At 46.9% G+C, this 13,585-nt stretch overlaps 1 protein-coding gene across 1 annotated transcript; it reads left to right on the forward strand.

Annotated features, from left to right (window-relative positions):
• Positions 1 to 7,237: 7,237 nt before the first annotated feature.
• On the forward strand, positions 7,238 to 11,711 carry LOC126067365 (probable cystatin-16). The gene is made up of 3 exons (XM_049869158.1): positions 7,238 to 7,438; positions 10,574 to 10,684; positions 11,631 to 11,711. The coding sequence occupies exons 1-3, from the start codon at positions 7,238 to 7,240 to the stop codon at positions 11,709 to 11,711; spliced, it is 393 nt and encodes a 130-aa protein (XP_049725115.1).
• Positions 11,712 to 13,585: the final 1,874 nt, after the last annotated feature.

The raw sequence follows: 13,585 nt of genomic DNA on the forward strand, positions 1-13,585 counted from the left end.
AGTCTGGGAACCGAGTGAGGGATCATGACTCTATTCTGGTCACTTCAGTTAGACTGCCCTTCACTTGATCTAGAGTTCTTCTGCTTGTACAGATCAAGTAAATATGTAGTAGATTTCCCGTCTATTTTACTTAGTAATGAGGACACTGGGATTTAGTAGCCAATACAAGTCCATATGAATCAGACTATTCTGATTACTGGTTTGACTCTGCTGTACATTAAGGTAACCACGCCTACCTTGTCTTTGGCCATTAAGTGTCACCACTTGGTCCCTACCACCAGAAGATCCAATCAGCCCCCTGTAGTTAGGTGCCTTAATTCAGTTAGGGCAGTTCCCACTGTCAAATCTGACTCACATAAAATAGCAATCACAGTGGTCTTCAAGGATGCTGGGGCTCCTTTTACATATTTGTTCCTGACTGTTATGGTCAGGTAATTTCTGTACCTGGGAGCAGCCTTCTGTAAACGGTAGAGCCAGAACTGGGAATTCAATATCCCAACTTCTTTGCTCCTCAGGTGGGACATTGCTGAGGCACGTGCTCCACATTGTTTCCCAGAGGCCCCTACCTGGGGCAGATTTATACACCTTCTGTTTCACAACACAAGGCTCGAGAAACATTCCCCAGTCAGACACAATGTCCGTTCCCATATACATTCAGGTAAAAGAGATGCAATGACTTTACATAAAGCCTGTTTAAACATCTAATTGTAACCTTCTCTTCTACTCAGGGCTTCAAACAGGTTCATTCTAGTTTGAATGCCTGCTGAGAATTTGCATTCCCACCACAGATATACTGCATCAGAATCTACATTTTTACAAAATCACTAGGTGATTTTTAGGTATAATAAATTTGGAGAACTACTGCTCTACTACTGGTTCTCAGAATTGGTCCCTAACCAGCAGCATTAGCAGCACCTGGGAACTTGTTAGAAATGTAAATTCTCTGCAGGGGTTTGAACCTGAATGAACCCAGGTTGAAACCCTGGGTTGAATCAGAAGACCCTGGCTCCCTCCTCAATCCTTAACTTGATTAACCTGCTGGACCCTTGTCCTAAGTGTTTTCAGGTGGGGCTTCTCACGGTTATCTCTGCCTTCTGGCTTTTAAAATTCCTCCAAACTGGGGTAAATAAAGCAGAATTATTTAGGCCTTTTTAAAGGTGGGTGACCAGTAGGAGTTTCTGTCGGTCTAGCTCTCAGCAGTACTGCATTATGCCCTCAGTTTCAACTCCATCAATGTCTTCTTTATTCTTCCCATTTCATAGTAAAAAAAAAAAAAAACTTTTTTTTTTTAATTTTTTTTTTTTAGCCACCTTAAAATCTCCCTCCTGCTGGTCCTTTTCCTTCCCCTTTGTCTTTTTCCATCCTCTTGTGAGTCACCCTTATCTTTCTTGCATTTGTAAGACCCCTAAGGGGAAGCTGGAACAAGTCCAATAAGGCTCCTCGGACTGTTGCTTAATTTTGCAGCAGCAAGGTTACAGTTCAGTGGATGAAAGCCTGATCCTCATGAAGCCAATCCAAGAATGGCTTGCATATGTAGTATATCAGCTGCTTCATCTGGAGTGTCACACCTGGCATTTATAGGGAGAGAAGGACAGTCTCCCTCTTCAGGGTAAATAAACTTCACAAGTCAACCAGGTTTGTTGTCCCCTCAGGGATAACCTGCCATGTGCCTGGATCATGTATAGACCTCTGTGATTGTTCCATAATGAGTTGTGAATCTTGCATTATCAACCCAAACATACTATTCCATCCTGCTACATTAAAAACTAAAGACACTTCCCCCCAAATAGTCATTCTCATAATCTGTTATAGTAAAGGTTCCTCAGGAAGCTGATGATACCGGTCCACAAAAATGAAACAGTTCTTTACATCATATTCCCTGGTTTCAACAGTGCGGTGTGGTTTGATTACTGATGGAGTACTTTTATGTGGCTTTTCTAGCCATGGGTTGTCATGTGATAGGGGAATTGTGGCCTACCAATGGGATTAGTCAGCTTTGCCTTAAAAGAAAGCCAATTGCAGAGCAGAGAAGAGGGGCCCACCATCATCAAGGAAGGCGAGACCAGCAGGAGAGACCTGGCAGCAGGAGGCGGTATGGCAGACTTCCTGGCCCATGGAGAGAGAAAACTGGATGCCTTTGGGCAGAGACTGAGGGCGGGGGGTGGGGGGTGAACTGAAATCCTTCAACTTCAATCTTTTCTCTATTTATCATGGCATTGCTTATTGGTCCAGTTCTGAGGATTTTTATTTTCTTTATGTTGAGGTGTAATCCATACTGAAGGCTATGTGTGGTCTTTGATCTTCATCAGTAAGTGCTTCAAGTTCTCTTCACTTTCAGCAAGCAAGGTTGTGTCATCTGCTTATTGCAGGTTGTTAATGAATCTTCCCTCCAATCCTGATGCCCCGTTCTTCTTCATACAGTCCAGCTTCTTAGGTTATTTGTTCAGCATACAGATTGAATAAGCATGGTGGAAGGATACAACCTTGACATATATCTTTCCTGACTTTAAACCACAGAGTATCCTCTTGTTCTGTTAGAATGGCTGCCTCTTGGTCTCAGTACAGGTTCCTCATGAGCACAATGAATTGTCCTTCTCAATGTTATCCATAATTTACTTAGGATAAAACTAGGTTCTTTACCCCACATACATTCTTGTCTCAAAAGAGGGTCAGAGTAAGAGATGATATTGTCTCTTAGCTCGATGATACCAGATAACTACCCCTGTTCCTGGAATCTGACAAGATAGAATGGAAGCCTGCACACCTGAGTAGCCTCACCCTGGGAGACATTCAGGTCATAAGATATGACTAGACTAAGTGGACTGGACTGTGTTAATGCCTGACTGGGATCCTAGTAATGTGCCAACATCTTTTGATTCTTAATTTTCAGGTTACATCTACCATACTTCAATGTGATATAACACTGGCACTGTTGGTAAGATTGTAATACTGATATTTATGGTCAACTGTACTGGGAAAATGAATTAAAAGTCTCCTGTTCCTACCTGTGGTGCCATGGGTTCCCTCACGTGACCTTTTTGTCCTGGGTTTGTAGAGGTGAAAAAAAACAATTTGGGAGATTTCTTGAGTTTATTGACATTTTCTGGGTAAGCTGTAAACAACTTGAGGGTTTGTTACTTTTGTTTGGTCTGCAGCAAAGTAATTGACAAGGCCTGAGTTGATTGACATTTCTTGGGTAATCAAGGGTTGGTTGGATTCTGATCCAGGTAGAAGGTTGGGCTATCTGATCCAGCTAGAAAGGCCCTGCCTTGAAACTGACACAAAAAAGCCCTATATAAAGGACTGAAACACGTTTTTTGGAGCCTCTTGTTCAATGAGAGTGAAAGATGGGGGCATTTTCTAGACACAGAGACCCCGTGCTGAGTATCCTCCCAGACCTGGTAACCAAAACCAAACCCAGCTTGTTGTCATTGACTCGATTCTAACTCATAGCGACCCTAAAGGACAGTACAGCTGCCCCACAGGGTTTCCAAGGAGCACCTGGTGGATTTGAACTGCTGAACTTCTGATTAGCAGCTGTAGCTTTTAACCACTATGCCACCAGTGTTTCCAGACTAGTAAAAAAAAATTTTTTTCTTTTTTTTTTTTTAAGAAGCTATAAATATGAAAAAGAGCTGTATCCCTGATGCAGAAAGCATGACCCGGGTACAAGATATAAAGCACAGTAGTCAGCAATGACCAGGAAAAAGGCCACAGCTAAGAATTCTGTTGGATTGGGCAGAGGAGTGGCAGCAGAGGTGTCAGAGAAGAGATCAGGCCCAGAAAAAACACAGGTTTTTGAGGGCTTCTTGGCGAGACCTGAGACGGTGGTGCATTCATTAGGACACAGAAGCTTTATATCAGCAAACACTCCCAGACCTGGGCGTAAAAGAGCTGTAACATTCTGAGAGCTGTGGATCAGCAGTGATGGTGCCAGAAACGGTGGAGACAACCAGTGGGCCCAGATGATGGCAGCAGAGTGGAGTAGAGCAGAACTTGGGCACCCTGAGCAAGGCGCTGCCCACAGCTTTGGTGTCCAAGCAGTGGGCTGCCCAAGAGCAGTTCTGCTCCAAAAGCTATTGTGATGCTGGCCTAGAACTGGGGTCAGACTAGAACTGTCCTGGCAGAAGCCAGGAACCCACCGAGAGGAGTGGCCAAATAATCGGAGTCCACTGAGAGGCATCGTAGAATTTCTTGTTTCAGAATTTTGATTGGTGAGAGTGTACATCTGCTCTTGAGAGGGTAAATGAGTCCCCTTTTGAGGTATTGAAGCTTCATGTTGGGCCCCCTCCCAGATCTCACCCTCTTCATCCTTTGTTTATATCCTTATCTGTTATACTAAAGTTGATATCAGAGGTATGTTGTTTCTCTGAGTTTTGTGGACATTGCAATAAATTTTTGAACCCAGTAGAGAGAGAGACAATGCCATGGGATGGCTGGTATCAGAAGTAATAGGGAAGTTGGAACCATCTTGATGCTGATTCTTACAGTCAAAGTTAGTGATAAAGTTGTAAAAAAAAAGTTTCCTAAAAAAAAAAAAAAAAAAAACTTTACTACCCGATCTTGGCTCCACCAAATGTTAGGCATATTTGGGTTGATACAATGGCTATCTCTATTATATAAATGCTATACTAAATGCAGATGCTTAGGCAGAGATGGTCATCTTTCTGTAAGGGAGCCATAGCCAAAGGCCAGAGGTGGCTTGTACAAAAAAAAAAAAAAAAAAGAGGCTGAACTTTGTCCCTGGTTCCTGAGAGATAACCTCTAAAGCCTTAGAATTTCCTGTATGATTAAAGTGCCTTTGTTATTTGTGGTGGATCCTTGGACCATATCTGATATTTTATGTTGATGAGATGACTTGGGATGGGGGCTGGCCATGCCAGAAAGACAAACCATGTGATTAGAGGCTTGGCACTTTGAGATACTGATATCATCTGGACCCTTAGGAAGGGGATGGGAGCTGGAGATTGAATTTAATCACATGGTCAATGATTCAATTAAACTTGCCTGCATAATAAAACTAATAAAATCTCTCAACACCTAGGCTCAAGTGAGCTTCCCTGATTGACAATATTTTTCATATTGTCACATGTTGATGTGCCAGGAGGGTGACTGGTCCCAGAGGACAATGGATACTCTGCATTTGGGACCCTCCCAGACCTCGCCCTATGCATCTGTTTGCCTGGTTCTGATTTGTACCATTGTGCTACAATAAAACTGTAATTAAAAGTATGGCACTTTACTGAGTTCTGTGAATCATTCTAGCGATTATTGAACATGAGGGGATAGTGGGAACCCCTGAATTTGTAGCCATCAGGTCAGAAGTGAGAGGGACCTGGGGACCCCTGAGATCATGGTTGGTGTCCTGAGGGGTTACTGGAGAATCCCAAATTTGTAACCAGCAAATCAGAAATGAGAGTGGCCTGGGGACCCTGAAGCTTGTGACTGGCGTCTGAAGTGAGGGCATTCTCTAGAGGGCTGAACCTTTAAGCTGGAAAGTTTGGCTCAACATGAGGCAGATGGTGTCAGAATGCATTACACCCTGGATCTCAACCCACAATCCTAGTGGAAGAGATTATAGCGCTACTCTTGGTAGCTGATAGAACCCACAAAGTGAAAATCAGTAGATATAGAAAACAACTCAAGAATCCATGAAACAAATTTGCTCTTTAATTTATGTAGAACATTCACCCAAGAATGCAGAGTGGGTCGTTTGTGAGCTAGGAGGGTCACATCAAAATCGACCATATTCTGACCCATAAAGCAAATCTCAACAAACATCAAAGAATTGATATCACAGAGTATGTTTTCTGGCCATAGTAAAATTTAGGTAGAAACTAAGAAGAAAAAGTTATCTAGAAACTCCCCTAAATGTTTGCAAATTCAGCAATACATCTCTAAATAACACATGGACTAGAGAAGTAAACCCAATGGTTATTAGGATATAGTTCTGGGATAAACGCTTACAACCATACTTTGTAACAAATGTGGGGATGCTCCTGACGTCAGTCTGAGAGGAGCACGCAGAGTTGCGTATGCTAGGGCAGGGGCAGGAGGGCAAACAGTGACCTCAGTCTTTAGCTCAAGAAACCAGACAAAGAAATGCAAATTGAACTCAGAAAAGAAAAAAAAAAGATCCTAACAAAACTTCAGAAATGGGTAAAATAGAAAACAAAGACATAATAGGGAGGATCATGAAGGTCAAAAGTTGCTTTTTTGAAAAGTCTAATAGACTTGCTACTCTCGGCAAGAGAGATACAGAAATGGAGTAGGCAGTCATAAGCCACATCAGGAGTGAAGAGGGGGCCTCATTACCAATCCTGCAAATCTCAAAGAGGGCCATGAGATATTATAATTAACCAAGGCTAGGAATGATGAAGATAGGCAAGGATTGGTGCCTGTAGCTTCTAGGGAGGGAACAATCGATGAGGTGGGTGGCCCACCGTTTCTTAGAGCCCAGACTCGGTCAGCCACCAATTGATGCTTGACAAATCAAGAGGGTGTCCACTATCTTGCACACACATCATCAATTCCTGTCCTCAAGGCCATGGCCCAGGCCCACACCCGATCTGAGATCATGTTTGCCCAGGTGCTCAATGCCCAGAGCCCAGGTTGGAGGTGGTTACCGTGCAGAGTGCATCCTCACACACTTGGGTGGCTCTCACAGTCCCTGGCACTCTTACTCCCCTCAGCCCCTTCACTTCCCAGCAGCTTCCCTGGGAAGGAGACTGGGCAGAGGTTGTTCCCCCACCCCTCCGCCCCCGGTTGTCCGTGAAGAGTCTGACTGAGGCCTTGGGCTGCAGCTAAGATTACAGGCAGACCTGGCTCTTCTCCCAGGAATCCAGGCCCACCATGTCTCCTATGAGTTTCTGAGAGTCTGCCCATCCTTGGCTGCACTGCTGTGGGCACAGCCTCTACTCCCAGGCCCCAGGAGGGACAGCCCTGAAGATGTACAGCAAACAGAGTGTGTTTAATGTGTGTCCGTGAGACCAAGGCCACTTGCTGTGCTGTTGACAACAGGAGGGCCAGGTGGGGGAGTAGGGCAGAGGAGTTGGACAGAGGTGTCAGTTGGAGAGAGGAGGTGACTAGTTCAGGGCCTCTGCTGGGCGGGATGTGTGGGATCTGAGCTGTGAAGGACGCTGTCAGCAGCAGCTTCCTTCCCTCCTCCCTCCCATCTGGCCCCTGTTGGCCAGTGTGTCCCCAGTCCCCCCCCCCCGTGCTGATACTGAGGACAGCCATGCTCCGGAAGGTGACTCTGTTTCTGGTGCTCGTGGTGCTGGGGATGCAAGTCTGGAGTATCCGTTATGAGTTTGAGGACGTCAGTAAGAACCTGAGCTACTTCCTCATGTCAATGGAGTTTGCCATATTTCGGTACAATGAGGACAACATAGATGAGTATGCCTATAAGTTACTGCGGGTTCGGCGGAGCCAGGGCAAGGTGCGTACGAGGGCCTGTCCCCTGCTCTCCCATTCGCCCTGGACCAGACCTGGGGCTGGGGAAGCCTTGGTGTGCAGAAAAGAGCCATTGCTTTTTTTTTAATTTGGTAAATATTTAAAAATTACTAGGTATCAACAGAAATGCTTCACATTTTTGGTTCGTTTCCTTTAAAGAATGGAGCCCTTCCTTGAGCAACAGGGTAGAAGGACAGAGAGAAACATAAGGAAAATATTTTATTTTTTTCCATTGCCAATGAGTTGATTCGACTCATAGTGACCCTACAGGACAGGGTAGAACTGCCCCATAGTGTTTCCGAGGAGTGGCTGGTGGATTCGAGCTGTTGATCTTTTGGTTTTAGCAGCCAAATGCTTAACTGCCGTGCCATCAGGGCTCTAAGGAAAACGTGGAGGTCAGAAATTCTGCTACAGAGTGAGATGGAGGAGCAGAGAGCTGATACTGAGATGACTGAGAGGGGTGAGGATGGCAGAGGTAGGTCAGAAGCTGAAAAGAAAAATCCAGAAGAAAAGACGGGCACAGAGATGCACCACGGGCTCGGGGGCTGGCACACCCGAGTAATGACCTGCTGCCCAGCTGAGCTGTGACACACAATGCTGGGCCTGAATGACATGAGTCATGGCTGAGATGACCTTCATTTGTGACATCTGCAGACATTTATGGAGCGGCTGCCACGTGTGGGGCCTGTGCAGGAAGCAGCAGGACCATAGACAGGAGGGGATGAGCAAGCACCCAAAGCTGCAAGTGATATAGTAGCAGGCATGGTAAACGCAGTCATGGCCGAGGGGCCTACTTGTGGGGGGTGAGTTGTGCTGAAAGGGCTGGCTCTTCAGATGGTGACCAGGGAGACCTCTTCAGGAGGGGCAGGACTGAAGGATCCAGCAGAGGAAGGGCTGGGGAAGAGAAAGACAGATAGCCCTGTAAGGCCCCGAGACTGGGGCCAGCCAGGTGTGCTTGGGGCACAGGTGGAGGTCTCGGCTCCTGTGTCCCAGGCAAGGAAGTCCTGAAACGCAGGGGTGGAGGATGTGGATACCTAGAGTTTTCCAGTCCCTGGTAAGGAGTTGGGGTTTTGTCCTCAGTGTAATGGGAGGAAGTGGAGGGATGACTTAGGGCAATGACAGTCTGAATCCTGCATCAGCAAGCATCTCTGGTGCTGGTGCACAGTGGCCACTGAAGCTTGGGGAAGCTTGACACAGGTGGGTGAGGACAGCCCTTCAGGACAGGTGAGTGAGGATAGTCTCTGAGACAAGGGTGGTGGCTGGAAGGTGGCTGATTTTACTTGGAGACAGAGCCAGCACTAATGGCTGATGTGGATATGAGAGAAGACGGGTGTTCAGGGTGTTCCCTCCCACCCCCCGTACTTGCCATGAGCCATAAGTGATTCTCCCAGCTGAGAAGATGGCAGCTGGAGGAAGCAAAGAGGAGGGAGAACAGAAGAGTCTAGGCAGAACTAATCACATTCATTACCCCTGATGCATGGCCACGGAGGCAGTGGATTACAAAGCCTGAGGGGAGGGAGGGGCTGGACCTGATAGACGCTTAGGAGTCATTGGCATCTGGTTATATGAAGCTTTCCCGCTGATATTTATTCTTTCTGGCTTACCTTGAGTGGAATCATGATGGTAGTCCACCCTGGGACAGGAATTTTGTCCATTGCAAAAGATCTGCCCCTGAATGAGAAGCCCTAGGTCAGTGTGCTGTCAGCAGGGACTCTGACATCAAGAGTCCTACATTTGCAACAAACTTCTGGAAGAGGGTCCATGTAACCTCCCTCCCCACACAGAGCACATCAGCTTTCCTCATGTCTCCCACACCTTTGATGGTGGCCTCTCCTTTAGGTTGATCCCCAGCCTGGGCCCTGGCTGGCCCACAGGAACCCTCAGCCACAAATGACTCCACTGTTGCTGCCCCTGCCTCTGCCCCAGTCGTAACTCAGAGTCTGGGTGGCCTGCAAGGAGGGAAGAGCACATGTGAATGAGCATGTGTGCAGGTGTTGGGGCACTAGTAGACATCACCTGTCAATGGCTGAGCCCTAAAAGAGTCCAGCTTTCTGGAGAATTTCCAGGTCAGCCCCATGAGAAGTATGCCCCAGCCTGGGTTACTTCCTGGCTGGATCTATTGCCTTTCTCTGATTTCTTCCCAACTTTTCATGGGTCTATAATTAAGGAGGCTGCAGTGGTGGCTCAGTGAAAGAATTCTCCCCTTCCTTGCTGGAGACCTGGATTTGATTTCTGGCCAATACACCTCAGCACAGCTGTGATGCCGAACAAGTTTCAGTGGAGCTTCCAGACTAAGATGGACTAGGAAAGGGCAGGTCATCTACTTCCAAAAAATTAGCCAATGAAAACTCTATGAATCACAAAGGTTTCATCTGCAACCAATCATGGGGACGGTGCAGGACTGGACAGGCCAACGATGGCAGCTAACAACAATAACATAACTAAGGAAGTGAAACCAATAACTTTTAATGAAGTCTTATTAATATATTAGTATACATATAGAGCAGCACCTGACTCATGAATTTTCAGCTCAGCGAATGTCTCCAAGATGAGACTTTATTGCAAGCAACACCCACATAAAAGACGGAACGTTCTCAGCATCCCGGGAGTTTCTTCACGTCCTCATCCAGGCACTACTCCCTGCAAGGGATGGCTTGACCCCGATTTTCTAATCCAATGGATTAGTTTTACCTGCTTTCCTACTTTGTACAAAGACTTCACTTAGCATTTCCTTGCATCTAGCCTGTGCTACTTACCAGTATGTTCGCGAGACCCGTTGTACTGTTAGGTTTGCCATGGGGTGTGCGGGCTCAGGCTGTGTAGCACCTGATTGTGTGAGTGTGCCAAACCTTACATACTCATTGCACTGTTGATGTGAACACCAGTTGAAGTGGCCATTAGGAAAAGTGCTTCTGGAATATTCTAGTGCATGTCTTAGGGACAATTATGTACATTTTTTCTGTTGATTATATACCTATGGAAAAACCACAAGTAATACTTATATCCTTATTTATATACATGTGCATATTCTAGCCATCCATCCACTTTTCTCCTTGGTTCTCTATTTCTCATTCCTGGAAAGTAATTATTTCACAGCAGTTTCTATAATTTCTTCTTGCAGAGGTTTAGTTGGATATATTTAATGGACTTGGAGATGGGCCGCACAGTTTGTAAAAAACATGAAGAAGACATTGAGAACTGCCCCTTGCAAAAAGGTCCAGGAGAGAAAAAGGTTTGAGATTAAAATCCACCCGTAAATGTATCTTGTCAGAATGAAAAATACCCACCTCAGTGGGTCTTTGGGAGGAGGCTTAGGAAAACCACCCGGGAATGGTCCTGGGGCAGAATGAGAGTTCCTGACCCCTCTCCAGCAGGTCTTAGGGTACCTACCTCCATTGGAGGGACAGAGTGGTCATTTTAAGCAGACAGAGCCTGGCTCCCAGGGCTAGCTGTGGACCCTCTGCCCATGGCGAGGCTGGTTGACCAGAGACGACCTGTCAGCACCATTGGTCCTTCCTCACCAGGCAGAGCCCTCTCTACAGGTCGTTCCCTTTTCCCTTCCTAGTCCCTGGGGGTGCAAGCAGGCGGCATTCTCCCTGTGGTCCTCATTCTTCTTTTCTCTTGTTCTTTGGGATTGGAGGACTGCTTAGTTTACCTGGTCTTCTAGTATCTCCTTGTATCTTCCTGGGTCTCAAGGAGAATTCCCAGCCAGCCAGAGCTCTAATGTCACCATCCTATGAGCTGGCAGCCAACACAGGGGTCCTGCAGGTGGAGGATGGGTCTCCATCAGGTTGAATGCCCTCAGCGGGCTGGTCTCACACTGCCAACCCGCAGCCTTGAGAGCACCTCTCCTTGAGGCTGGTTTATAGCTGCTGCCCAGCTGGAGGATGTATGGTTGGGCCACACGGGGGACTGCTGCAGCATCATGTGCATGGGGAGGCTGTCAGGGGACAAGGGCCCTTCAGAGGCAGGAGATGCGCCAACCAGACTCCCTCTCAGAAGCCCCTCGGCTCAGGTGGTCTGATTCAGCAACCCCTGCCCCAAATTCCTGTGGTGTCCTGGCTTTTCATCATTTTGTAGTTTTAGTGCATTGCAAGGCCCTAATTTATACTACCTGCTAAATGCTCCCAGTGTAATATATTTTTCTAATTTTGTCTCTTGTAATTACTCCTCTTCAGGTCCGCTGCACTTTCCTCGTGGATGTCCTTCCTTTCTATACCAAGTTCACCCTCCTGAACAGTACCTGCGTGGACAAGTAGGTGGGAAAGGAGCCTCTGGCTTTTCACAGTGGAGTCTCCTCTTCTGCTAGAGAGCGGTGGTCACTTCTGTGTCCATGCAGGCACCTGAGCAATTAAAGGCATCTCAGAGCATGTTCTGGGTCCCTGAGCAGTTCTACTTTCTCCCTTCGAATTTAATTTCCGGGGACATCACTACAGGGATAAATGATGGTATCTTATTATCATTATTGTTACTATTTTGCGTGTAGGTGCAGGGTGTTGAGTAAATCAAACTCCCTAGGTCATGTTAAGCCATTGCTACAGGTTCATGTAAGGCCCCCTTCCCTGGCTGGTTTCATTCATTCATTCTTTCATTTCTTCTTCCATTCTTGGAGTTCCCCATGTCCCTCATCTATTGTATTTAAAAGGTATGCAGGAAAATTTGCCAGGGATCAGTCCCTGTATCCCATCTCCTCCCATCTTAGGGACTCAGGCTCACAGGCGGCAGCCCTTCTCAGGAAGGCCATGCTCTGACACGGGTGGGGTGGGAAACTGAGACTCTTCCCTTCTTGGGGACTGCTTGAGTGACAAGAAGGATGTCACCAGGGCCTCTGATGACCTCAGGAGGTGGCAGCTCAACCCAGCATGCCCCACTGCTCCTGAGGCATGCACCCCCGACCTGGGCCCAGCCTAGCCTCCATGGGCTGTCAACACCACTTACTACCCTGTGTGGGCACCACAGAGATAGATACCATCCTCTTGTGAAACTCCCTCTTATCAGGTTCTGGAGGGCAGCAGGGCTTACAGTGAAGAGAGATGGAGGTTATGTGCATCCTGTGGGCACAGGTGGGGTGAGGGGCAGGGGCGGTGGCTCCTGGAGAATACTTCAGGATGGGAGGCTGAGTGGTTCCTTGCTCCTCACTCTTGGGTTCCTGGAGCCTCCAATTTAAGTAACCCTTGGTTGGAAGGCTGCTCTTCTTCTGGCAGATGCATTATCCTGAAGTGGTCATAAGCACTGAGGGGACGGGATTTCCTGACACTGATCAGGGCAGCTCCCCTAGTACAGCAAAATGACAGAGACTCATGCAGCTTTGTCCTTTTGACAAACTTGTGTCTACAGACTATAACATCCCCTACCTTTTGAAAAGGAGGAGTATGTGATTTATAAGGAAACTTCTATGTGGTCAGCAAATCTCCCTATTACCCCTCTGGATGTGAGAGTAATCAGGCTTAGAGGGGTTGAGGCCCTGCATATGGACTCCATGCTAGACAAGGATCCAGGCCCTCCCTGAACTCCAGTCATCGTTGCTCATGGTTGAATCACTTTTACCTTCGAGTTTCAGTTCACTTTGGGAAACTGGGGTGCTCTGCCCTTTTTCTCTAAGTCAGAGTCTACATGACAACTCCATTGGGCTCATCTTAAAAATCTTCTAGAGACCAGGCTGTCACTCATCCTTACTTAAGCATAATCATGAGACCTTGATATTTTAAATATTTAAGCCCTACTGGTTATTGCTACTTCCAGCCAACTTCGGAAAAGTCTTCTCTAAGGAGCTCTAATCCCTTAGAAAAAGTGTGTCATCAGAATCAGTATTTCCTTTCCCTGGCCTGGGTCTTTCTAGGACTCCAGGTCTCACAGGGCATGTGATTAAAGACGTACTCCCACTGTGGGGTGCATGGGGTTGATGCTCAGAGGCACAGGCTCTGCAAGTGTTGTCTCCACATTTGGTAAATCCCATGCATGCTACCCTTGTCATACGATGAATCCAGATTGGTAGACTTTGAACGGCGTATCTCTATACAAGTCCAGGTCAAGGCCCCGGGGCAGCATGTTACATTCCTGGCATGTCGGAGAGACCCACCTGGATTTAGCTCAGAACTAATTAACCAAACAAGTGGGGAGTGAAAATATGCTT

This window comes from Elephas maximus, chromosome 25 (assembly GCF_024166365.1).
Source record: "Elephas maximus indicus isolate mEleMax1 chromosome 25, mEleMax1 primary haplotype, whole genome shotgun sequence".
In the NCBI taxonomy this organism is placed as follows: domain Eukaryota; kingdom Metazoa; phylum Chordata; class Mammalia; order Proboscidea; family Elephantidae; genus Elephas; species Elephas maximus.

Coding starts and splice junctions, on each gene's coding strand:
- LOC126067365 (XM_049869158.1), top strand. CDS start 7,238: ATGCTCCGGAAGGTGACTCTGTTTCTGGTGCTCGTGGTGCTGGGGATG. Junction 7,439..10,573: donor TTCGGCGGAGCCAGGGCAAG/GTGCGTACGAGG, acceptor TTCTTCTTGCAG/AGGTTTAGTTGGATATATTT. Junction 10,685..11,630: donor AAGGTCCAGGAGAGAAAAAG/GTTTGAGATTAA, acceptor ACTCCTCTTCAG/GTCCGCTGCACTTTCCTCGT.